Here is a 27,171-nt window from a genome sequence, read left to right as displayed (position 1 = left end):
GCTTGTCACAGCAGGGTGAGACAGGCTGGTTTATAACAGTTCTGCTTCTGCCAGTCATTCAGTTGCGTGCATCCCTAGGCTTGACTACACTACTGCTGAACAACTTTGGGTTTAATCAGTGTTCTTGTGGTTGGTTTGAAGTTTGCTCAACCTTGGGGGTTGGGAGAGGGGGAGTAAAAGTCGAAATTGTCTTACTGGACTTCCTGCAAGATGAGGATCTTGAGGCAAAAGCATGGAAATTGTTGCCCTGTGCAAATGTGCTTAATCATACCCGTGTGCTTCCATGCAGGTTTTGTAGTGTGCACGTCCTGTGTGGTTTCTGACAAGAACTAAAGGTTCCAGGATTGTCACTGTGTTACATGTACAGGAAAGGAGCCTAAATCTCTGCTTCAGAGGCTAATGCTGCACTCTGCATTTTTTAAAGGGAGAAAAGTTTGTGGGGCATAGGGGAGAGAAAGTACATTTTAGAATTATAGAATAACAGCATGTTCGAATCATGCCACATCTACACAGTGGTGCCCAAGGGATTTCAGCAGATCTTTTGTGTTGTATTTTGTGTGTCCCGGGGAGAATGTGCTTCCGTGAAAGCTCTGAGCCACATCAGGTGTTCACGGTGGAGATGCTGGGTTCTGTAACACTTTAAGGACCTCTGTGGTCAGAATCAAATTACCAAGCCAAGGGACTGAAGGTGAGTTGCAGGCAATGAAATAGGAAGGATGCTCTGAACCATCTTCTGGTGGGTCTGTGGAACATGCATGACTGAATTGACTATGAACTGTTGTTCAGAGAACTGATAAATAGCAATGACTGCAGGGCTTTGGAATAAGAAGTACTGCCTTCGCAAAGAGGTACACTAAGCTGGATGCAGGTGTGGAGGCAGACAGTTCCTTTATCTGTGGAGCAACATGTGGCCATGACCACTATCCCAAACTGTTAGCCTGCTGCACGTAACCAGTTTGGTGTTAGCCAAGTTATTACTGGGGCTACTGTGCTAGAGGTATATGTGTCCACAAGGTACCCTCATTGCTTATTGAAGACATTGTATGGATGGTGTTCCTCAGTTGCAATAGGTTAATTCTGGGTTCTTGCTCTTCCTTTTATCCTGGCATCATTGCTTACAGTAAGAGAATTCTTTCTCTTGCATGGTGAAGCCTGGATGATGTCTGCAACAACTTCACTAACATCAGCGTAGATTAGACGGAAAGACACAATGCTGTAGGAGCTCCTGTTCGTTTCTCTTGAAAGGTTTGTTGTTAGCAATGCTGGTGTAAGTCTGTGCATCCTTCTGCCCTCATTCTAATGTTGTGAAGGGTTTGATTGTGCCTTTTAACAGCTCTAGGGTGATAGCAGAACATAATTCCAGGACAAGAAAAGTTATATGGTGAATGCTTGGTACTAGTCTGGAGTTTAGTGAGGAATATCTGTTTATGCATTTATTTGCAAATGTGCAGATTCAGTAGGAAATGGCATAGCTGAAGATCTTGTCAAGAGCTATGGGACGGAGGAGGAGGTGAGCAGTGGTCCTGCAGCTAGTGAGGAAATCAGTCTTGAATAACGGTTGGCCTACGAGGCTTTATGCCCTTATTATGAGGAAAGAACTTGAAAGTTTGGGTCTACTTACTGCACTTCAAGTTAGAGCACTCTAGTAAACCACAGGTTAGCAGAAAACTGCATGCGTTCCTTCCGTTTTGGGGCTGGTTTTTTGTGGGTTTGTAGAGATTATGATGCTAAATGTCTCCCTTTTCCTGTGTGCTTTTATTTCATAACACTGTTTAATTAGACCTTCAAGAATGAGTGCGTTCTCCAGTCCTGTGAGGCCTTTGCCATACATTTTTTCAAGCTTAGGAAATTTGAAACAGGCTGTGCTTTAATCTTCTTATACACAGCCTTATAGGCTGTGTGCTTTGTAACTTTGACTTGGAGACAGTTTCCTTCAGCTGTTAATCGGTGCAATAGTAAAGCTTTCCTTAAGGAAGAGAGGCGCTGTTACTTCCCCCACCCCAAACAAAGTGCAAGTGCAAATCTGAATAGCACAGGCTAATTGTATGGAGGCTAGCATGTCCAAAGAAGTAATGTGAACCAGCTGTGGACCAAACAGGTATAAAATTTTGTCTGCATGTAGCTTCTCTAAATTGCAAACTAGCATGGGGATAACTTCTGGATTTATGTGGTATGAGAGGCTGCAGGAGCTCTGAAGTGGAGCTGGTTGCTCCAGAAATAGACTCATAGAGGTATTGGAATTTAATATGTGATTTTATTTAATTTTTTTCACTGAATGAACTTTTTCTTTGTACCCAGGGAGCAGTTTTTGCTGAGAACAATCCAGTCATAAGGCACTGTCTAATATGTAGAGAAGTCATTAAGCGTTTGTTAGTCCAGATGATTGTTGCTGGCTGGTAATGCTAGAGCCATGCAAGGCACTTGTTGACCAAGTATTTTATGGTTGTTGTCATCTCCAGCTGCTTGGCCCAGGCTTCCTAAAGAAAACATTGCAGGGTTTCACAGCCAATAGCATCCCGGAGTTTGTTTTGATTATGGCGAGTGCTTCTTCATTGGCATTTGGTAGCTACCATCTTGATGTTTTTACTCAGCAGTTCTTGCCATTTTTCAGTACATGGACCCCTCAAAATACTTCTAGAGCAAATGTTAACTTGCACGTTAAACTGAATTTGAACCTACTGTAGGTAGGCTTTTTTTCATAGTTACCTTTCTGTGAGCTCCTTTGAGCAGTACTCAGACGATAAGGGTAGATCAAGTGTCTGGTGATATTTTGGTCCATGAAGCCGTCTTTCAGGCAGTTCCTGGCAAAGCCTCTTCTGTGGCTTCAGAAAGTGTTTCCTTTATTTGCTTATCTCCTTTCCATCTTTGTTTTTGACACCTTGAGTCTCCTCTTTGTGTCCAAAATGGTCCTTTCAGTTTTCTAGTTGCTGGGCTGTTGTTATTTTGAAGGTGTTTGAGGCATCCAAATGAGAGGTGCAGACAAAAGGCAGGAAACAAGGGCTTTTTATTTACTATTTAGTTTTAACAGCAGTGATAGAGAGCATTTTCATCCTTGTAGCTCTTGGAGTGCTGTCTCCAGAGTTCTCCCAGCTTTGAGAAACCCTGAAGACAGTAAATGCTGCCTTATCTTCATATCTGTGCTGCCTGCTGTTGTCTTCAGAGAGGCTGAAACTGCAGTTTGATGACTTGCCTGAAGGACTGCCTTTTGTTTTCCCTGTATGAATGGGGGAGAAGGCATGAAAGTTTGTAGGCTGGGCTGATGTTATGTACCTTGGCGCTCTTAAACTGTCATGTTGTCATGGCATGTAAGTTTATCTGACCTAGGAAAGGAACACGTTGGTAAGGGACCTGTTTTTCTTTCATGTCGTGGCTTGTAATTTGCCTTTTGCTTATAAAAGCCATATCCAGGAGGGAAGGATATGGCAAGGGCAGGCTGGTAACGTTGGTTGTACATCTCTGTCCGGTTTGATGTAAAACAAACAAACAAAAAAAGCAGGGAGAATACCTATTTGCAAAATAAAATCTCAGTGGATAAAGCATCTAAGTACTGTGTGAATGGAAGAAAATAACGACTATCTGAGCAGCACATGTAAAACAGTTCTACTGCATTCTGCACTCTAAGAGCTCACTTTTTTCTCTCTTTTTTTTTTTTTTTTTCCCCTCCTCGATCTCATTTAATCTCCCTCGTGCAAATATGTTCCAGGTTTGCTGAGCTGTAAATTATTTTCTTCAATCATTTTGTGTAGTTGCTTTTGTAGAAGCTGACTTCTAAATCTGGCTAATTTCTAATGTGGTTTTCTTTTTTTTTTAATTGGCAATCCATTCTGGGTACTGTGGACTTGGACTTCTTAGAATCGTAGAATCATTTAAGTTGGAAAGGACCTTTAAGATCATTGAGTCCAACTGTTTCTTGCGGGAAATATGCAAGCTATTAGCACTGTGAACCTTGGAAGCAAGAGGAAAAATTGAAATGCTCTTCCGGCTAATTCCTGTGAATGAACCATAAAGCTCTGTTGTTTGGTAGTACTAAACAATAAGCAGAAAGCTGTGTTGCAGCACACTTCTGCATGGGTTTATTAACTTGCCATGTCTGGAACTGTGGAGGGTTCCAGATGGTGGCCGAGGAGGCAGCAGTGAATAGAGGGGCTGTTTAGAGGAGACATTATAGTCATGGAAAGCATGTGAGAAGTGTTGACTGTCTCTGCCTTACTGGAACATGGAAGAGGGAACCTGGAGAAGCTGCAGTAGTGGACAGATTTTGGAAAATATGGTTTTTGTTTGCTGTTTGAGATGCTGTTTGAGTTAAGGGAAACAGAGCAAACAAATGCTTCTGACTATAACTGTTTGTGCCTTTTTACTTGATGTTACATGCAAACATGTTGTTGCCTTTCTGATCTCTGCTGGTGTGCTAGAGTGTGAGGGAGGGGCTCAAAACTTCGGTTTGGACTGCAGGTTGCCGTGCAGTTCATGGCTTTCCAGTATTGTCTTCCCCCACCCTCTGACCTGCTAATCTCTGTTATGTCTTCTGCTGTAAGAAGAAACTTGATGTTGGCTGGACTCTCTGAACAATGCAGAGTGGTCATTCAGTGTCCAAATGGCAACTGGTGGTTCCTGAGCCTGCAGAGCAATCTATGAGCCTGAAAAAGCCTTGCACTGGCTACTCCTGGTTTTGATGATTTATTTGTCCTTAAGGCTTGCTTGAACCTTTGTCTTGTGCTGTAGTGGTACCAGGAATGGTCAGGCATTCATGAGAGATTGGGGTAGCTGAATTAACCCCTGAAGCACCTGAGTTGGATGAGGAAGAATTTGGCTTTGTGACAGCACTGAAACTGGGAGGTGACAACCAGTTATAGTGACTTAAAAGACATAGAGGTCACTTGCATAAACAAAAGTGAGATGAAGTGTAATGTCCAGGGTGAAATAGAAACCAAAGCAAAATTTCCTAGATTAGGGCAGATTTTATTTATTACTTTTTTTGTTCAAGAGGTTGTCACACAGCTTTCTTTTCAGTCCCATCTTCCTGGACCCAGGTTCTCTCTACATTTCCACTTGTGAGTCAAAGGCTGAGAACAGTGATCTGTAATGCATATATCTACAGCTATTAAACATTTTATTAACAACTGAGTCCTGCTGTTTTTATCTGATCTTAATTTCTTTCATCTCAGCATGGCCTCTCAAGGTCTTGGTATTTGTGGTGTACTGTATGGCTTTCTCTGTGCTTCTTCCTTGCTATACAGCATGCTGATACAGGGTATAATTCTCTGTTAGCACACCAAAAAGAAGTGTCAGAGTTCTGGGAAGGAAGCACCTCTGCCTCCCTGGTTCAGAGGGCTCTGCTCCTCCCTGCTAAATGCACAGTTTCACTTTTTCACTGCTGGCAGTAGGTGAGCTCTTGAACAAATAGCAAAAATGCACTTTTCTGTAATACCTAGGAGATGATTCCTTAACATTGAGGTTTGAGCAGATTTGGGCAGAGTACAAGCTTGTTCTTAACTGATTACATGGGCATAATTAACCAGGAATACTATTAGGCAGCAGTACTGTAACACTGAACAAGTAAAACTTTTTAATGCGGAAGCCAATAAAGACTTGAGTGCAAGCTCAGGCTGATAAAAAGTCAGATGCTTTCTGTGCAGTTTCTAACCTACCCTATGGACCATAACAGACTGGGGTAACTGCACAGGGTATGGATTGCAGTCAGAGGCTCACTGCTAGGTTGCTGTACTTCTACCTTGGAAAAGAAAACTTCAGCCTGGCCTTTGACAGATATACTTTTGAATACACAGCTGATGCCTAAAGATGATGATGAAGCAGTTGGTAATATGGAAGGTACAAGGGTTGGTGTGAGAGTAATCAAAACCTAGGAAATTCTAAAAGTACCAGTAGATCAGGTAGTAGCTTCAAACTACTTGGTTGAGTTTCATTTAGAGTATTTGAACACCAGGGTTCTCTGAAGATGGTGCCTAATCGGGCAGAAGTCATCAGATTTGATGGAATGATTACTGTCTGCAGAGATGGACTTGATTCATCCCCAGGAAGGGATGAACGGGTGTGAGAAGCCTGAAGTTTGGGTGCACCTGAGGTCAAATCTCAGTTGATTTCCACCCCACCCCCCCCCCGCCCCAGTTAGAGTAGTTTTGAGTGCAAGATCTCATGTATGAAAAAGAGTATTTGCTCATTTGAATTAGGAATATTTTTTTAGTCGGCTGCATGCTCGAACAAATGGTGATGTGCATGGAAAATGAGAGTAATATACAGTTATGAAGAGGATAACAGTCTAAATATATATATATTTAGAAAGAAACTCTCTTATCCTTGAAGCTTTTGTGCCTGGAGAATTTCTAGGAGAGGAGTAAAGTACAAAATATTGTAAAGCCTTTAAAATAATACACAGGCAATCCTTACCAGTTCTGTTCCCTTCTGGCTTTACCCAGGTAGTTGGGACAATGCAAAAATTATAATATGAAGTTGCACTATAAGGTAAATACTAGTTCTTCTCCTAGGATTTAGGGATTTAAAGTTGCTGCCTGTGTGTGTGTGTGGTGGTATAAGTCCTGTACTTGGAAACTGCAGTCTAAGTTAACTGAAGATATGATATTAAAAGAAAATGAAAATTAAGACTTGACATTCGATTTTTTTTTTCTTTTTTTCTTGACTTCTGCAATACTGTCCATGAGCAGGGACGCTATTGATTTGTTGCATAAAAATACAGATGCTGTGTACTCTTGGTAAAACTGAGGTTTTGGAAAGACTGTTATGTATAATTGGTGTGCCTTCATGAAATTTAAATATGCTCTTGAATAAACTAGTTTTGGAAACACATCTGTTGCTTCTGTTTAATAGTAGTAAACTGAAGCTAATCTTTACAAATGCAGTTGGACACCTGTTGTTTAAGGTTATTTTCCTAGGAAAATATTTTTAGTACCTCTTTTCTCCTGGCAGATATTGCAGACTCTGAAGTCTCCACTGTTTTTAAAAGGAGTGTCCTACCAACTGTTGGCTTGCACTGATAACTGATTTTTTTTTTTTTTTTTTTTTTTAAGAACAAACCGAAAACAACTACACAACACACCACCCCCCCAAACCCCATAAACCTTGTAAAATGCTTTCATTTGATAAATTTCCTATTGGCTTCCTTCCCACCCCACCCCCCCCTAAGATTGATTTGTTGCTGCCAGGTATCAGACTGTTTCTCAGTTGTCGTTTTTACTCCAGTGTTTTGGGGGAGGGAGAAGAGAGTAATGTTCATGTCTTACGATCCCTTCTTTGGTTCTTTCCTTGCAGTGGACTGTTGGAGGTTCTAAAAACAAAAAAAAGGGAAAAGCGGGTAAGGCAGAGAAAAAAGGAGCCATGAAGAAACAGATGAACAAAGCTGCCTCTTCAGGCAGCTCAGATAAAGACAGCTCGGCTGAGAGCTCAGCACCTGAAGAGGGTAAGATAATACCTGTGCGTCTACTTACAGTGTAATTCCAAGTGAAGTTACCCTTTTGTGCACACTGAAGAGTAATGTTCAATGGTGATGTTGAAGACTACCTTCAAAGAGTTTTCTTTGTGTTACTGGTAGTCTGGATGACTCTTAAACTTGCCATGGTTGAAGTGCCTATAATTCAGTATAGCATTCCTGTAAGCACTCCTTTACAACCGCAACACTAAATACTGTTTCAGCTGAAGAGTGTATGACATACTTCATTACTTGACTTTCTTCTGGAAAATTCTTTTTTTCCTTCTAGCATGCCCCATCTGTAGTAAGGCTAGCATTTTCTTTTATTCCCATTGATGTATTTTCCCTTCCCAAACTTCTTGTGATGACAAAGGGAGAGGTGTAATAGTGTTGCATGATGCAAATAGGAGCTTATCTTGCATGCATTTGCTCTGAATTGGAATTCTTGCAAATTTATACTGATATGGAAGAATAAAAATCATTACTATAGCTTTGTCAGAAACTTTTACATGAATATTGAATCTGTTCCAATGCTGGGCAAACATCCTGTGTTCTTTCCTGGTTTTATCATGCCCATGAAGGTTTGCAGGTGGTTAGTTGTAATTTCAGTTGATACTAAAAAAACAAAGTTTAAGAAAGAATATGAAGGAGCCTCCAGTTTTAAGTGTATTAAGCACAGCAGAGACAGACCAAAGCATGAAGTGACTGAACCTGAATATATCAGGGCTTACAAATCAAGGTTTTTCAGAGTGTAAGCTTGCAACACTGGAAGTTTCCAGAAATACTGAGACCAGAATGAAAGTGAAAGAAAGAATCCTAATGTCTGCTTTTGCAATTTGGTGTAATGTAGTCAATTAGGTGAGACAATCAAAGCACTTGGACTTGGATCAATTGTAAAGGTGGTGTTACCCAATATTATTGGGGAGTCAGCTGTTCCCTAAGTCCATGTGTAACTGGGAGGGCTTGTTACAGTAATGGAGCTAGCATCACATCCTTACCAGTCCTGAGGGTAGCGTGTTTCAACTTTATCTTTTGATGTAGCAATTCATAGTGCTGCAGTCTTCAAATGATGAATTTTGGTTCTTCAGATTGCTATAATGAGGAGTATTGGTGGTGGTTAATAGTGGCATTTGAGGTGCGCACACACGCTTACAAAGTTATGGATGTATAAGCAACTTCTCAGGAATATAAGCATATAGGCATAGAAATCTACCCTTAAGACCCTAACACACTAATCAAAAGGCCTCCTAAAATTTGCTTGTTCTACTGAGAATTTTTACTTATAACCCTCTTTGTGTTCACATGTAGTACCACTCATTTTATCATTTTTTAGCATGCATATCTTATGGTAGTAAAGTATTTCCTCCTGTGTTTAGTTTTCATGATATGTATGCTTTTAGTATAGCAGAAGAGGAGTGTAAAATTCATTCTTGGTATCCTTTGCTAACATGCTACAATGAAGTGGTTGGACTTTGCCTCAGCTGAATCTTGCTGCCTTGTATTTTTGTTTTAGGAGAAGTCTCTGACTCAGAAAGCAACAGCTCCTCATCTAGCTCAGATTCAGATTCTTCATCTGAAGATGAGGAATTCCATGATGGCTATGGAGAAGATCTGATGGGAGATGAAGAAGACCGAGCTCGACTGGAACAAATGACAGAAAAGGAGAGAGAACAGGAGCTGTTTAACCGGATAGAGAAGAGAGAAGTGCTAAAGAGAAGGTGAATTTTATATCTGTTGATATTTGGTAGCAAATTCATACAGGCTGTATGGAGAGTATGCTGACTGTGCTCTCATGTTTGGGGTCCAAGCATTCAGCACTACAAAGTGAATTAAGCTTCATTGTAGATTTTTTGCATAAATCGTCCTTGCAGCTAGTTGAGAAGCACACAGCAGGAATGCTGCATGTTTTTGTAAAAGTAATTTTCTGAAAGTTTCTAAGCTGTTGAATATGCATGGTTCTGTCAGCTACTGTTGCAGCCATATTATTGCTTCACACACCAGGTGCCAGACAGTCAGAAGGACTGCTTTCTCTTCCATCTTTTTTGTATTAGCTCTCACACGCTGATACTTTGGAAAAAGGCAAACAAAGTGTAAGGTGTATATGAGCTTCTGGAATTTTTCAGAAAACAATGGTGAAGCACAGAGTAGTGTTAGGGTTACCTCTATATGGGCTTGAAGCTGGTTGGGGCCCTAATAGAAGAGAGAGATGTTGAAATAATGAGGAGTGGTGTTGGATATGTTGTTTTCAAGGGATCATTTGTGGATTTCTACTTTAGGTGTTGTGGTTTTGTTTATTACTGTAACACTGTCCTGTTGGGCAACTTCCTTTAGTAAAGGTATTTTTCTTCCCATGTGTCTAACAGAAAAGATTTGGCATGTGCGAGGCAAGTTTTCTCCAGTTTCTTCCCTCTTCAGTGACTTCTCTCTTTCCTCACTTGCTGAGAAATTTCTCTAGAGGACTGACATCTGTTGAGTAAATCATGTCAATATAAGCTACTGTCAGACTGTTCATTTGTCCAAGACATAGTTAAAGCACTGCCTGCCTGTCTGTGGTTTTAATACTACTTTCAGTGTCTTCTCTAGTCTGCTGCTCTCCTCAAAGGGATCAGAATGAGTGAAAGATTGGGTTTAGATCAGGTAGAAGGACACCATATTTTTTAATTTCATTCACTGTTCCGTGGTTTCTTCTTTCTCAAGCTGGAGAATACTTGATACAAACAAGCTAAACAATCTAAGCTTGAGTTACTGATTTAATCTTAAACAAGTTTGTCCTGTTCTATGTAAAGGGATTGGCAGGCAGACCTAAGGGGGCGGTGGTGGTGGGTAGTTATTTAACTTTTTGGTAAGTTGAATCTTTCAAAATGCTGTCTAGCTCTTTGTATGTACATTGTGCTGTGAGTTCACTAGGATTACAGCAGGCATTGCATGTGATAAAATGCCTGTGCCCTGTGTGTTATGCTTCAAGTTAAAGGCACAAAAGGGCAATGAGCTCATCTGGCACTTCAGTATCTTGTCTACAAAATCCAAGTGTAAAAGACTGAAGAATAATGGACTGTGTAATATGCATGTGGATAACACATTTTGAATTTCAGTTATTGGAAGTTAAGTAATTTTTTTTCTTGTGTTTGTCCATATGCACACTTCACTAAAGCAATGACCACATGCAGCCACGTGCATGGTGCGGTGGAATCTCAGTCACAGGACAGTTACAGCGAAATCACTATTATTCTGAATACAGTGACTGAAAATAAGATTTCAGGTTGACATATTTCATGAAGGTAGAAATGGACATGCCTAAACTGGACTGCAGAAAATGCCTGAGTCTGATTGGAATATAGCTGCTGAAGGAGGACTCACTGTGACTTCTTTGCAGTCATTCTTATACAGACTAGTGCATGTAGAAAGGTGGAGTTTAAGCATGAAAAAGTTAGCATGATACTGGCTTTAAACAACCAAGTTTTTAGCTGTCGAGATTCAAATGGTGTGAAATAGCCAATTGTTTTTAGAGTTGGAGGCAGCATGTAATGGTCACTGTACTGGCAAAGATGAAGATGGAGTAAGGACAGATTTCTAGGGAGTAGCCATGTTGTCTCCTCAGCCATTTAGGTTAGCTGTCTGTAAGCCTGCACTTTTCTGTGCTCAACTTTTCTTTACCTTATTTTTCTTGGGGAAGGGAGGGGATGGAAATGAGGGACAGGATAGCGTTAAAGGGTTATCCATCTGAGGCAGGCAGTGGAAGTGTTCCTTACAGTCTTTTAACAACTTAAGCTGTGATAGCATCTGAGCAGTACTTCACTTGCTTAGGGAAAGAGCATTCTTTCACACATTCTTTTTGTTTCAATATCTGCTACTAGATTTGAAATCAAGAAGAAACTAAAAACAGCAAAAAAGAAAGAAAAGAAAGAGAAAAAGAAAAAGCAAGAGGAAGAGCAGGAGAAGAAAAAACTCACGCAGATCCAGGAATCCCAGGTAGGAAATGAAACTGTCCGTAGTAACAAACCCTTTTCCCTTGGCAACAGGAGATAGGATGCTACCTCTCTCTGCACCTAATGTTTTCCCTTAATGTCAAACAGTGTGTTAAACAGGTCAGAATTTAGTTCATTTATATGCTTATGCTATCTTTAGCCTTTCCACTTCATTTAAAGAAATTAACGTCTTTGGCCTGCTGAGGGGGTGCACTGACAACTCCTTTTAATGAGGAATGCAAAGTTGCAGCTATATCTGGAGTTGCTGTGATAGTCCTCCCATATGAGAACAGAAAAGCAACCTTTTGCAGTTCCTTTAGCCAAATTTCTGTCATTCAGTCTGAAACGTTACATATGCAGTCCTTATTGCAAGTTTGAGAAATTGGGCCAGAAACTGCTCAGCTGTTGTCTTAATTATTTTGCATGCACATACAATGGAAAGAATGCTTAGTTTCTACTGGTAGGGGTATCAAGGAAAAGCTTGAATGCTAGGAGGAGGAGAAGTAGTTCTATAGTTTTTCCACCTCCAGTAAAAAGAGGATAATACCAGTTTTTGGGGTGAGGCCTCTGTAACTGAACTGTAGTTTCAAATGGTTAAGATCGCACCCTTAACTATTTATAGAGTCTGGGCAGATAGGCTCCCAGAACGGGATGGGATTCATCTTGCCTAACTTCAGCTGCCTAAGAACTAGTTGTTTGTTTGCACTTGTTGTCGCCTCTGTCTTTGTGCAATGGAGGAGGACATCTCCATCTGCCAATTCACTCCATGTTATTTTCTAGTGAAATAGATGGTTAACACTTAAATTAGGTGAGATGAGTTTTCCCTTAGGCACATGTTAAGTGGAGTGAATCTCATCTCCCTACCCCTCTCAACTCCATATATGTATGTGTGTGTATATACTTGTATAGTCCATATACATAACACATAATACGTGGACGCATATACATATATGCATATATAAAAGGATCTTATGTTGAGTTCTTTTACAGTGCCTTCCAGAAATTACTTCGACTTACTTCAAATGACTGTCTCTCATGCTTATTACAGAAGCTACTTTCTGTGCTACCTGGTATTCCAGATAGACCTGTTAGAAATGGAACATATTAGAAGACTTACAATATTTAAAATTTGGATCCATATTGCAGACTTTACACACAACTTTATTTCTGCTTTAAGTATTTTTTAACATAATTTTTCTCTTTGCTACTGAATGAGAACAAGTGCCTTGATTTGGCCTTGCAGAAGGAGAAGCAAATGAGAAGAATATTCATGCAATTTTTCCTCATTACTTGTTAGCTGCAGAATTACTTCAGTTTTATTCTCTAGTCCTTTTTTAACTTTAAGGAGGAGTTTAGAGACTAAAACTTGGTGGCAGAAATGTTGAAGTGTAAATATGTTCATTATTTTTGAAACAAAGTAGAAAAAGAAATACACTTCAGATTGATTCCCCTCTCCCTAGCCTCTGTAAAAATGAACTTGAAAAAAACTGGTTTCAAAATGGAGTTTGTTAGTAGTTTCTATTTGAAAAGTTTTCAAAGTGTGCAAACAATCTTTGTTTTAATGCGTTTCAATTTATGGATTGCACTTGGTGTTGAGGGACTTTCTGTGCATGTTTTTAGGTCATGTCACATAACAAAGAGCGGCGATCAAAGCGGGATGAGAAGCTAGACAAGAAGTCTCAGGCAATGGAGGAGCTGAAAGCAGAAAGAGAGAAAAGGAAGAACAGAACAGGTATGAAAGCGTGTTGCTATTGCTGCAATTTCTGAGGCATTATTACAGCTTTCTGAAAGTGCTACTTCCTGTTTCTAATTAATGCAACAATCTTACACCTTGGAGTGAATGAATTCCATGTCTGTGTTTTCCTTGGTCTTTTGCCTGACATGACCACCTAGGGTATTGTTTAGCATCACTGACGCTGTATTCCTCCCTCCCACCCCTCCCTGGAATGGTCTGAAAAGAAAGCAAACTTTCATTGCAGTCCATTGAATGGCACTTAGTAATGTTTAGTTCAGGTATTTGAATTGGTCACTTTAGATTCTGTTATTTAATTTCTGATTCATCCAAACAATATTTATTGTTCTTGTGCTACCTTGTCTGCATTTGCTTGTTTCTTCGCTGGCACATCATCTTGTGTCCCTTGCTGCAAACTTTTGATGCAACCCTTTTTGTTACTCTATTGGGTTTTATTGTGGTCCTCTCCAAAAATGAGGGTTTTTTTTCTTGCAAAATACCAGTGAGTTGTCTGATCATAATAGTTTTATCTTGTATATCCAGTTGTTATGCCCATCTTGTATTGCTATGTGTAGACAAGTTGGGAGACTGATAAGTACAGCTGAGATTTAAGATGCCTTTAAATACTTTGATTTCTCTTTGAATGTAGACAGTGAAGTGCTTAGCTTACTAGTGGGTTTGAACATGTGGCACTTGTATCCAGCGTAAAATTAATAGCTATCTGTTTTGGTTTGGTTTTTTTTTAACAATAAGCTTCCTGTTAGAGCTGAAACTTTTCATGAAAAATTTACTGCTTGTTTTTCCTTGTTTTCTGTCCTTGTTCCTCCAGCTGAATTGCTTGCAAAAAAACAGCCATTAAAAACTAGTGAAGTATACTCTGATGATGAAGAGGAGGAGGAGGATGATAAGTCTAGTGAGAAAAGTGATCGCTCATCCAGATCCTCATCTTCTGATGAAGAGGAAGAGTAAGTAGTGAACACTGGACTATGATTCCTTGTAAGTGTGTGTTCAAAAACAGAGATCCACTTTATGTAGACATGTGCTGGTTTAGAGGATTGTTTGGTGGCATTTCAGTGTCTCTAAAGTGGTTTTGCCTCTGGGCACACTTGCATTGCTCAGATTTGAGTCCTTGGCTTCTATATCATGGTGTATGCGACTGATTTACCTTGGATGGGTTTGCAACTTCAGTTCCCTGCTGTTACCTTTAGCCCCATTTACACTGTTGTTTATAGATTTGTTTAGTCCTACAGTTTAGCAGCTGCAGAACGTTAGCACATTAGCAGGGCAGAGAGGTGTGCTGGCTTATCTTAAAGCATTGGCCTATAAACTGCCCTGGTGTGTGAGTCGTTCTGCTTTGTGGTGGCAGGGGCAGTGGGTAACAAGTCTGGGACTTCGCATTTAGACTTTCTTATGAATGCTAAATTCGCATATCTACAGTCAGCTAGCGTGTGATGAATCATTCCTTTTACTAGTAATTTTAAATAGTTAGCACTCATGCTGCACCTTGCTCAGGACCCCTTTTTTGGTGATTATGTCTCTACTTTTTTTCTTTATTCCTTCTCACCTTCCCCAAATCAGGAAAGAAGAAATTCCTCCTAAGTCCCAGCCAGTGTCCTTGCCTGAAGAGCTGAACCGAGTACGGTTATCACGACACAAGCTGGAGCGCTGGTGTCATATGCCCTTCTTTGCTAAGACAGTCACTGGCTGCTTTGTCCGTATTGGCATTGGAAATCACAACAGCAAACCTGTTTATCGGGTGAGTTTAGCTCTAAGGGGTTTAGTTCTTTTTATAGTGCTGTAATGTAATATTTGCAGCTTCTCAGGTACCTGTGATTGTTTGAGTGTAAATACAAAAAGATTGCTTATAATCAGAAAACGTAATTGCTGCCAAAGAGGTGGAGGAGACCAGCTTAAAAATAAATAAATCTATGGGACCAGCTAGGTGAAGAGATATATTTAGTGAGAGAGAGGGAGCACTCACAAAGCCTGTTCTTCCAGCTTTGGTTCATACTGTCTTGTCTCATCATTTGTATTGCAAACTAGAGTTCAGGACTCTGCTTTGACCAAGTAAGGATGAGTAACATTCGCTCCTAATTTCTGGGAATGTTCCCAAGTTATTGCGTGGTCTCGGTTCTTTTTTTACAAAGTGTTTCTTCTAATACATCAGTGTGCCTCAGAAGAGAATGTGATTGAGAACAGTTTTGTTTTTCTGTTTCATTGCTGTAACTGTACAGTCATGGGATGCAATAATATTCTCTAAAATTGCATTAAAAAGGTTCCCAGAGGGGCTGTGTTCAGTATGTGAGCAGCACTGGTGTATTTCATTTGGGACATACGTTAACCCAAACCAGCGTTAATTGAAAAGTCAATAGGAAAAGTAGGAAAGTGTACACCATTTGGTCAGGAAGGCAGAACTGAGAAGATACAAAAGCTACATCAAGCATTCAGATGGTATAATTTGTCAACTCAAAGGTGACGCATGAAGCAACTAATTCAGTACCTGATAACATACACTGAAGAGTCTTACTTTCCTTGATCTAGTTAGAATTGTTAGTTATATTAAGGTTTTAGATCTCTCACGAAAAGGCTTGAATATCCAGATATATTCCAGGAACACAGAAGTCCCCTCTTGCATCCTTCCTCTTGTGTATTTTACTGTGTGATATAGGTTGCTGAAATAACTGGTGTGGTAGAGACTGCAAAGGTTTACCAGCTTGGTGGTACCCGGACAAACAAAGGACTACAGTTGCGGTAAGATACCAAAGTCATCCTCATCAGCTCATGAGCTGGTGTCCTTTTCGTAGCAAATAATGTTCTGTGTGTGGTTTGTAGATGAGCGCTAAAAAGCAGACTGGGACTTGCCATGCCTCTTACTGCTAGAATGTTGGGGTTGGGTTTTTTGGGGTTTTTTTTCCCCTTGGCATAATGGAAATTGTAAAAAATCTCATGCAGGGACTTGTGATTGTGTTGACATCTGAGCAATTCACTTGCCTTAGTAACCCATGGATGTTTGTATATGCCTCCTGAGTTTTGCAATACTCTTTTATATCTTTTCTGCACAGTTGTTGTAATCAGATGTTAGAAATATGTATCATTTAAAGGCATACATGATTGGGTCTGACGTATGTATTACAACATAAAATGGTACTTTGGAGGGAAGCAGCTGAATGTAGCATTGGATTTCTCAGTTTTTCTTATGGCCCTTATAAGTATCATGAGGTGAGGTTAACAGTTACAATACAAAACATCCTAGTGAGAGGACAAGACGACATTAACCATTTGGGAGAAACAGGAAGGCATGTGGAGAATGCACATGGATGCAAGTGTGGAGTAAATAAAAAATTTATCTAAATTCATTGTGACATTCAGTAACTTCTTAGGCTGCCTCAGGAGAGAGCTCCATACTTTGAGTGAAATTTACACCATGGAAACTAATTTTAGTATTGGCTAGTAGCAGCATAGTAGTTTAGCTGGTAGTGCCAAAGGTAGTGCTCCACAGAAAATGTTTAGGGATTTCTGGCTTTTGACTGGCCAACAAATGAAAAATTAGGTAGTGGTTGGCTCCAGCATTGTATAATTCAGTACTGCTGAAAGGTTACTTCTATTGTTCCAAACATGAAGGAGCTCTGTGTTTCTGAAGATCATGCCATGGGTCACTGAATAGGGTAGGTAAGGCTTAGGTGTGAGAGAGGTCTGTTTCCGTTTCCTCCTCAGGGTTTTACTGCCACAACCGAGCGACTGTTTTCTGCAGACTCATTGTCTAGTATTCCTTTGCATTACTACTAATAGCTGATGTAGGCTCCTGAACTGTGGCTGACTGGACTGAAGTTAGGAATAGATAGCATGCGAGCCACAAGAGTAGCCTTAAGTGTCTGGTTTTGGGCTTCTTGAATCAGTTTACACCTATAGATCCAAGATCATAGCTCTGTACCATCAGAGAGGGATGTTGTTACACTTTCTTGTTGCAGGCACGGCAGTGATTCACGTGTGTTTCGCTTGGAGTTTGTCTCAAATCAGGAATTCACTGAAAGTGAGTTTATGAAGTGGAAGGAAGCGGTAAGTTTGCCAGACTTTAGTTTCTTCTTAGCAGCCTTCTGCCAAGGATCCTTTAAGTGGAAAGTAACCTCTTTGTCCTTGTGTTTAGATGTTCTCTGCTGGGATGCAGCTACCCACGCTAGATGAGATAAACAAGAAGGAAGTGTCCATCAAAGAAGCCCTCAACTACAAGTTTAATGACCAGGACATTGAGGAGGTAAACAGTGTGTTGTAGTGAGGCTGTGGCAGTGCTTAAAGGTGGCAGGAACTCATGGAGTAGAGCACTAGCTGTTACAAAGTAAAATGATCATGGTATTTGCTTCCTAAGAAGAAAATAAAAGGCTCAAAATCAAGTTGAATAACTGGATAGAGTAGCTTGGTGATCCAGCTGTTGAGTGCTCGCTCCTGATTTACTTCATCCTTTGTGCCCTGTTACCTCCTCTTGAACTTGTGTTGCAGAGCTCTGAATGCCTAACCTGAGTATGGTAACTTGGTTCTCAAGTTCTGAAAAGCTAACAGTATCATGATAGATGCATTTATCACAGTTTCTGCAGTTTAATACTTGCTCAATACTGACCAAATGTGATGAGCATCAGATTTTTGTAGGTCATAAGTGAGGGGAATGGAGCTGTAACTCATTACCAAGTCACAAATTAAAAAATGCAGCAGAGAAAGAGCATGAGTAAAATTCTGTGGCAGTAAGTACATTTCTTAGGTGATATTGATCTGTTGCTTCTAGTGTCCAAGTATTGAAATAGACATTTCATATTTGCGTATTCTTGCTGTTTCCTCTGCATCTTACAGATTGTGAAAGAGAAGGAAAGGTTCAGAAAAGCACCTCCAAATTATGCTATGAAGAAAACTCAGCTGTTAAAGGAGAAGGTGAGAGATGAGATGATGTCTGCAAGCTTAATGCAGTCTTTGATTTTGAAGAACTGGAGCTCATCTGGATTTTGGCGGTAGTCAGCAGTAAGGTTGACTTTAACTATGCAGCTATAAAAGGTGGATCTCAAGGTTCATTGCTGGGTTCAGAACACTTGGAACCCAGTTAAAGCGATTGCATTCTTTTTCTAAGGGCAATTGCCAACAATTGTAGCTGTCTCTTTTTGTGTCCTTTAAACAAGAAGGTCCTAAGCTGTTCTGCTTTAGAAACTCTTAACTCTTTTTCTTTTTTCCTTTTTTTTTTTTTTTCTTCAGAATACCCCATAATAATATTTGACAGTTAATTTCCTATACTTTTTAAAATAGGAAAATAAAAGTTGTATTAAATTGTCTTTTACTCAGGGGTGAGTGAATTGTCACTTTATGGCCATTAATTTATATTGACTAGAATAGATTGCTGAAAGATTTACTTGCCACTGAACTGTTTTACATGTAGACCTCCTGGAATAGACCTAACAGTGCTGAGAAGCCAAAGCTGAGAAGTCAAGAAAACAATCTTAAGTATCTCTGAAGATAAAAATAGATATAACACATTTTGTTTGGTTTTATTTGTGCAGTCCTTTTTCAAGACATTCATGCTTCACATATAGTAAAAACAAAGAGTTTGTATTAATCTTTAGTTATACATTCTTTGGCTTAACTGTATTGTTTGCTCATCATTTTACTATGAATGAACATGTAAATTGTTAGTTTTCCTTTGCAGAACGGTGCAATTGCTTTTTATTGTCACCAGGTGGCATGATAAGCTACTGTTGTTGGTCTGGGACTCTCCAACTCCCTGAAATAAGTGGCAACTGACAGTTGCAGAAATAATCATTCTTTTCTGAGCTGGTAAATAGTGATATTAGATTTTAATCAAACCCGTAACTTAAATCATCTAACTGACTTGCCCTTCTCGTGCTGGGAGTAGTGTTCCTACGTCTTCCTTAGTTTAAGGACTTTCAAAGGTTTTCAGGGTTCTTCAGAGTAAGAAGTCCTGTTTTGCCTTGAGCTGTAAGGAGAGTTTAGCTCTTTGTTGTATTCTTACCATGTGGGGTAGAACATTTGCAACTGGAATAGGGTTAACTGGCTGATTCATGGGTGTATCCCTTGTTTCTCTGACTAGCTCTGTGGTAGAGAGTAGTGCCTAATGAGTTACTGTTTGGTTGAAGGCTATGGCTGAGGACTTGGGGGACCAAGATAAGGCCAAACAGATTCAAGATCAGCTTAATGAACTTGAAGAGAGAGCAGAGGCCCTGGATCGTCAACGAACAAAAAACATTTCTGCAATCAGGTAAGAAGCAGATATTTTCTTTCTTAAATAGCATCAATCAAAATATATGGAGGAGAGAAACTAAAGCAGTAGTGAATTAACTGCAGGATTTTGTCTTTCCTGTACAATATATTCATGAAATGTGTATCATGATGGCTCTGTTAGCGTTTGCCTATCTTCACTTCCTTGTATCTGTCATTCAGTTAAAACTGTCAAAAATGTAAATTCTCTTCCACTCACCCCAGGTAGCAGTTGTGTTGCAGTAAGAGTAATTTATGATCAGGATGAAGCTGCAAGAATGCTGTCAGGCATTTTGTTGTGTAGGAATTGATAAATGATGATCACTTTCTTTTTCTTTCCCTTACCCTCCTTTTTTTTCCTTTCTGCAGTTACATCAACCAGAGAAATAGAGAGTGGAATATCGTTGAGTCTGAGAAGGCTCTTGTGGTAAATAGTGCTGAATTAATACTTCTGTACAAGTAGACATGAAATGATGCAAAGGGGGATAATTGCATGGTGAAGTTATTCAATTTTTTTTAATGATCTACTCAATTTTTTTTAATGATCTATAAAATCTTTCATATAGGCAGATTACATGATTTTAAAGCAGATTGCTTTATCCTTTTGATCAACTCGATTATCAGCAGATTACTGACTGTAATAGTGGCTTAGTGCATTTTGTATGGGAAAGAAATCAGAAAGGAGACTTCAGAGAATCAAATAGTAAAGGAAATATTCAATTATCTGCAGTGACACTTCTATTAAGAGAAAGTTAAGCTTGTTAACAAATGGTTAAGCCTTAACTAGCCTGAGAGTTGTGCATGTATTTTCTGTGTTATATTCAGTAAGGAGTTTTGACCTGTGAAGCATAGGACTGTGGGTGTGTCAAAATCTTTCTAATCTGTAATGCTGTTCCTGGTTTTCCTCTGATCTTATTATTATATATAGCTGATGAGTACTTGCATGGACAGGGTGCTGTGGGAGGATTTATAAGGGTGCAAGCAGCTAACTCTGCAAAACCACGTGCTTTTTCTTCTTCAGGCTGAAAGTCACAGCATGAAAAACCAACAAATGGACCCCTTTACTAGGCGGCAGTGCAAGCCCACAATAGTGTCTAATGTGAGTGTAATACTTAAGTTCAATTGTGGCAATTTGCAGAGAAACAGAAACCAACATAATGCAGACAGTAGGAAAGAAAATGTTGTTTGTATTAATTCGCAGTTGTGCCATATGCTATTAATGTTCCAGATGCCAGGGTGAGATGCAATTGAGTGAGATCCTGGACTCACTATCCCAAAAGGAGGAAAAAGCAGTTCGTTTTTTTGTTTTTGTTTTAATTTTTTTTAATGCAAAATGTGAAGGACATAAGTGATGTGGGTATATGTACCTGGAGAAGCAACTGTGGTTTAGACTTCTGTGGTGAGTTTTTATGTAGAATTACTCAGATTTAGTTAGCTCTGGGAAAACAGTTTGCTGTAGGTGTGAGTTTCACTTCAAATTAGTTGAAATTTTCCTGAAAGATCTGTGAAAGGCGAGAGAAGACCAGACACTTTGGGCCTGTGATGGATAAAGTAGTTTAACACAAACGTCCCCCATGATACTGTGGCAAAACCTGCTACTACAGTCCCTAGCTATATAAATGATAGATAGCAAGGTGATCAGCTCCTACTTCTAAGTAATCTGGCTTTTTTGAGGCCTGTTCTGGAATAGTATATGGTTCTAGTATCAGTACTTAAAAAAAACTGGTCAGGTTGGCTCTCATGAGTCTCCACAAACTGGGAAGGGAATAGAAAAGGAATTTTATTGCAAGGCTTGAATTAAATAATTATTTCTGAAATAATTCTTTATTAGCAAAGAATCATAACTGAATAGCTTTATTATGGTAGACACATCATATTGTGTAAAGAAAATAGTCCTCTAAAGATCTCTTCTCTCTAGTAGAGTGTTTCAGCCAGAACTGTAAGCTGAAATCAAATACATCTAATAATAGTGTTAAGACTAGTCATGGGAGCAAACCATATCAACAGGAAATGTATTTCTCATTTTCTCAAAGAAAGACTTTCTGAAGGATAACTTTTAGTTTGTTATTGTCAGATGCATTATTACACAGGTATCAGGATGATTTCAGTTGTCTCTGAGATTCTGAAGATTGGGCTAACTTATCTACAGCCTCTTATGGTTTTAGATTCATGGATATGAGCGCTGTTTTAACAAAATGGCAGTATAGTTTTCACCCATTTAAATAGTGATATTTTTTTTTTCCTTCTTTCTTTTCTTTTTTATTTTTCTTTTTCCCCTCTGTAGTCCAGAGATCCTGCTGTCCAAGCTGCCATCCTTGCCCAACTAAATGCAAAGTACGGGTCTGGTGTATTACCAGATGCTCCAAAGGACATGAGTAAGGCAAGTTTCCATTTCTGTCTCTGTTATGTTCCTCCCACTGTCACCGTTTTGTTCTAGAAGCTTATGACTAATAGTAGATGTGCATGCTTCAGTTCTAGAAATAGGTATCCTGTAGAGGATTATCATAGAAAAGAAACAGCTTTTTCTTTCTTAGGGAAAGAAAATTAAGTTTCTCTAGCAGTATGAAAGCTAAACTAAGTATGTTTGTGACAGAAGTGGGGAAAAAGCATTTTTATCTCTGTTTATCTGGACAGATAAGAGTTGGAGACTTACCCATAGTTTTTATTTCAGGGTCAAGGGAAGGATAAAGATGTGAACTCTAAATCAGCCAGTGACCTCTCAGAAGATCTTTTCAAAGTGCATGACTTTGATGTAAAGATTGATCTTCAGGTTCCCAGTTCAGGTAGGTGTTCCAGCTGAGTTTGGGGATGTGATTGTCCAGCTCATTATGGTAGAGCTCACTTCTTCAGAATAGTTCTTTCAAAATCATTGGTGGGCTTTTGAAAATGGGAGCAAGGACTCCATGTTTGTTGTCTTGGCAAGCATCGTGAACTGAGGAGGAAGGGATGTGTGCTAGTGACATACACTGAGAAAACAAGAACAACTGTGTTGTGTTAAACTGAAAGCCTGTGTATCCCCATATCCTTGCTCCAAATGCCTATGGAGGAAAGGATGTAATGAGTGTTTTCTGAAGTAGTCTACAGACTTGCATAATCTTTGGAGAACAGACAAGAGTGTTGTATTTAATAAGCCTTGATACCTACTTTGGTACTTACTTGGTTAATTCGTCTAATCACTTTTGAGGACAGATAAGCTTTGGGCGTCTGTGATGTCCTGTTCCATAATCTGTGTACATACTATGTGGATAAAGTATTTCTATTTGATTTTGAACCTGCTGCTTTACCAAGTTGCTGCTCCCTAACTTTGGTATTGCAGATGGTATTGAACCAAAATTTTAGGGGAACCAAAACTGTGCAGGGAGTGAAGGTATGCTTATAGACACAAACTTGCTGAAGCTTCCTCTTTGTGATCTTGACTTTGAGAGCCTGAGATGTGTGGCAAGAACAGTTTAGTATCATAGAATCATTTAGGTTGAAAAAGACCCTTAAGATCCTCGAGTCCAACTGTTAACCTAACACTGCCAAGTCCACTGCTAAGCCATGTCCCTAAGCACCAGGTCTACACATCTTTTAAATGTCTCCAGGGCTGGTGACTCAACCACTTCCCTAGGCAGCCTGTTCCAATGCTTGACAAACCTTTCGGTGAAGAAATTTTTCCTAATACCCAATGTAAACCTCCCCTGGGGCAATTTGAGGCCATTTCCTCTGGTCCTATTGAGCTGTTTTCCAGTGGCGGGAAAGCATGGGAGTATACCAGTGCAATTTGGCTCACAAGGCTCATTTTTTTCTTGCAATACTGGAAGGATTAGCACTGAGTTTCTTGGAGGACAACAATTTAAGGAGTACTATAAGAATGCACAAAGACTTAAAACGTTGTCAAGAAGGGAAAGTAGGAGAGGTTGTCTTTCCAAACTAGGTCAAGATTGGAACGCTGTACCTAAGACTACAGAATGAGGTAGGATGCCAAGAACAGGAGATTTCCTGAAGCAGTTAGCGAGTTACAAACTTCAGAAAGTTAGCAAGCAGATGAAGGTTAGGCACTAAAGGACACTGAAAACCGGGAAGGGAACTAAAAAGAGAAGGATGAGAGAGACACAATGTAGGTAGAGGTTTAAGTATGGCTGTTCTGGTTTTTTTTTTTCCTCAGACAGAACACCATTTTGGCATCTTGCTTTGTGCAGTCTCCTTTCTTAAAAGAAGAACCTGGGGATTGGTTAAAATGTGTATTGTAGATATGGATAGGAAGTTTGACTTCTGTCCACTTATTATCTGTCTCTTTGTGCTTGCTATTCTCATGGGGTAATGATTTATCAAAGATCCCAGAACTGAGCCTGCAGGCTCTGTTTACATTGTGATTTCAGCGTGCTATAGAGTAGTTTTCTTAAGAAATGAAAGTATACTTACCGGCAGAAAGCTGAATTAACAAACAGTCAAAATAGCACATGCTTTATCCATGAAGATAAGCTACCAGATACTGCCGGTATTATTAACTGCAGTTCTAACCTGATATATACTAGAGAAGCCAAATGTGATTCTGTGGTGAAGCTGTCAGTAAAAGCAACAAGTAAAAATCTGTAGTTTTCAGGTATTTCGGTCCTCACTGTTTTCTTATCCCCAACAGAATCTAAGGCACTGGCCATCACCTCCAAGGCTCCACCAGCAAAAGATGGTGCCCCTCGGCGATCATTGAACTTGGAGGACTACAAAAAGAGGCGGGGGCTTATTTGAGCATGCCCACTCTGCTGCTTCTGATCCTGCATGCTCCATGACGATGTCCTACCTTTTCTTCCTCCCTTTTCAGTTCTCCCTTCTGGGTTGGAGCAGCAATGGAGCTGGGAAGAGACTCTTTAAAACTGCCAGTCATCTGTAACATAAACCATTCAACTATTTACTGTATAGACCTCCCTTCTTGCCCTTTCCTCCTGCCCCCCTCACAAATGTGGATCTGTGCTATTTGGGGTTTTCCCATTTCTTTTAGTTTGAGTTTTGTTTTTATTTTGTTGATGCAGCTCGTTGGTCCACTCTGTGTTCAGTATTAGCCTGAGGTCTGGATTTCCGTAGGAATCTCATGGTGGTCGCAGAATCGGCACTTGGTGATCTCCCCTTACATACCACCACAGGCATGGTGAATAAACATTGGCGCAAGACCTTTGTGGCTGGAAGGTCATCTGCACTTTCTTCCTCTTTTTCTTCCTCCTTCATCCTAGCTTTGGAGAAGGGAATCTTCAAAAACTGGCTTAGGTTCAAAGTGTAAATTTTTTTGGGAGGGTTGTGTGACTTTTTTTCAGGTGTTTTTTATCATTTTTAAGCTGCAGTACTATTTGTATCCGTCTGTCACAGTTCTTTACGGCTGTTTTGAATTTCTACCAGCTGTACTTGAGCATCTGAAATTGCAAGAAAGAAACTCATTAAATGTGATTCTTCTTACTAAAACGGCTTGGCTGGTATAGCTGTTTAACTTGATGTTCCCTTTTTTACTTACACTTAACTGATGAGAGAGAGGTACACAGCTCTTGACGTGGGACTTATTATCCATAGTACATCCGGAGTCTCCAGCTGTAACTGAGTGGAGTAGCTTTTTCTGGGATGGCCCTGGGGTGCTCATTGGTTGGGCTTTAATTTCTTCTCCAAGCCTCCAATATTACATACTTTTTAAGTCATTGTGTCTTCACTGGGCTCCAGCTCACTTTGTTCTTGCTTTGTGAACCATTTAAACGGGGCTTCTATAAACAAACAAAAAATATTAATAATTTTTAAAAAAATCACTTTGTGTGGAAGGGGAAGGACACATTAAGGACATAGAAAGGTCAGTGGGTAATGTATGAGAGGTAGCTGATGCACATTTTTCCATATATAAACTGGTACAAGTGGAGTGCAACACTAGCACAAGAATTGTATGGCTTTATGGAATATTTGACTGGACACAAGGTGACAGCTAAATTATCACTCAGGTGTAAAAAAAAAAAAAAATCAAAGTGTAAATATAAGTGACATTTAACAAAGAACTTTTCCAAACAAGATACAACTGAATATATGGAGCTAAGAACTAAATTAAAAGAGAATTAGAAGTCTAAAAGGTTAGAGGCCCTCGTTCAGGTAAGCGTGCAAGCACGTGTTTGTTCCTACTCAGTCCAGTACGTATATAACTTAAGCACTGAACTGGATAGGAATGTTTCTGGGGGACCCTGAAGAGGGAAAATGCTGATGCTCTTCTTGTGTCAGAGCATTACTGTTTTTCTGAAATCATACACTGGTTACATTTAAACCTGTGTTTGATGCTTTCTTGTTGGATTCTTAATGCAACTTTAATCTAGTTCTTATTTAACTTTCTCTTCCTTTTTTAACAGTAGCTTTAAAGAAACATCATGTAATTGTGTGCAGATTGATACTGTGTATAAAAAAGAAAATCAACCTATGAAGCAGCTCTTATCTACCGTGTAAACAAATAATTAGAAATCCTTCAATACTTATTTACTGAATAGTCCATAGTTCTAGGACACATGTGGGTTATTCTGTAAATATGTAATCATAGTGTGCTTATTTGATGGCCTATTTTAGCAGCTTCTCTGGAGTTGTAGTAGGCTTTCACATATGTGTACTTTTAACTTTTTAAGAGTGGATTTATGGAATCTGCCATGATAACTTCATAGGAGACATCGTGATTCACTGTGTAGATAATGCATATGATATGATTTTGGTTTTTTCAACAGCTTCAGTTATGTTACAGATTTGTAATAAAAAAATCTAAACTTATTTTGCAATAGCCAGTTTTCAGAATAATCACTCTCCAATGCTTTGCAGAAATAATTGCCAAATAAAGTGATTCAGGAACTGGTTTTTCCACAGAAATGCCTCAGAGCTCTGAGGCACAGTGACAAGTGGTCTCTAAAGGTAAAGTTAACTCAAATTCAATATTTTTAATATGCTTGCCCTTGATGTATTGGTTTTAGATAACTTCTACATTCGGTAACACAAGAATAGTCTGTACTACAGCCAAAACGTCAACGAGACCTGTACAGTGTTGCAAGTAACTTTTAGTGGAGATAGCTGAAACAGAGGAGATGCAGTGAGTTTAGAACGCAGATCTGAATGGTGGACTATGTCCTAGTTATCTGCAACTATGAAACTGCCACTTACCCTCTCAAAGTTTCTGGATTCTGCTGAAATACTTTGAGAGGAACAGTCAGTAAATTATCATGCAAACCTCTTATATTGAGAATAATACATCAAGAAAGTACTTTTGAATAGTTACAGAACTGTGTATGAAAGCTGTAATCTTTTTTCCTTTAAGTGCATGTAAAGGTGAGTGACTACACCTCCCACTCATTAGAGAGGGAGAGATTTGTTTGCTTTGTTTCATTGGTGTCCTAGCATAGTTCATCACAACTGTACAGACTTCTATAAATAAACTTGGTTTGTTGGTTTAATAAGGTTGATTGTTTATCCCTTGATCTGAGGTGCTAAGGGTTTCCTGTCTGGAATTTGGTTTTTTTAGAAACTGACGCTTCATTTATCAGTCTGAACACAACAGGCATAACTTGAAACAGGACAAGTTCTGCCAAGATGGAGGGAAAAAAATTTTCACCCATAGGACAGTCAGAGTGGACTAGGTTGCCCAGAGAGATTGTTCTGTCTCTATTTTGGAGGTTTTTGAAAGAAGGCTGGATTAAGCCATGAATAACATGATCCACCCTTGAAGCTTACCCAGCTTGGAGCAGGAGGATGGACTGGAGGACCTCCCTGAGCTCCCCTCTGACCTGAATTATCCTATGATTCTATAAGTA

At 39.6% G+C, this 27,171-nt stretch overlaps 1 protein-coding gene across 1 annotated transcript in view; it reads left to right on the top strand.

The window, feature by feature from the left end:
* Positions 1 to 26,140, top strand: part of RTF1 (RTF1 homolog, Paf1/RNA polymerase II complex component) — a 30,922-nt gene extending 4,782 nt beyond the window's left edge. Inside the window, 16 exon segments of the mRNA XM_075030706.1 lie at positions 7,285 to 7,432; positions 8,955 to 9,159; positions 11,296 to 11,410; positions 13,027 to 13,138; positions 13,968 to 14,103; positions 14,717 to 14,894; positions 15,807 to 15,889; positions 17,107 to 17,194; positions 17,283 to 17,390; positions 17,978 to 18,055; positions 19,267 to 19,388; positions 19,757 to 19,814; positions 20,409 to 20,486; positions 21,672 to 21,767; positions 22,059 to 22,170; positions 24,009 to 26,140. Of these exon segments, the coding sequence (XP_074886807.1) occupies positions 7,285 to 7,432; positions 8,955 to 9,159; positions 11,296 to 11,410; positions 13,027 to 13,138; positions 13,968 to 14,103; positions 14,717 to 14,894; positions 15,807 to 15,889; positions 17,107 to 17,194; positions 17,283 to 17,390; positions 17,978 to 18,055; positions 19,267 to 19,388; positions 19,757 to 19,814; positions 20,409 to 20,486; positions 21,672 to 21,767; positions 22,059 to 22,170; positions 24,009 to 24,115 (1,824 nt within the window). The 3' untranslated portion in view covers positions 24,116 to 26,140.
* The last annotated feature ends 1,031 nt before the right edge of the window (positions 26,141 to 27,171 follow it).

The sequence above is a fragment of the Buteo buteo genome, chromosome 6 (genome assembly GCF_964188355.1).
Source record: "Buteo buteo chromosome 6, bButBut1.hap1.1, whole genome shotgun sequence".
NCBI classification, from domain to species: Eukaryota; Metazoa; Chordata; class Aves; order Accipitriformes; family Accipitridae; genus Buteo; species Buteo buteo.
Note: the sequence above shows the minus strand (reverse complement) of the source record. Positions and strands in the feature narration are given on the sequence as shown.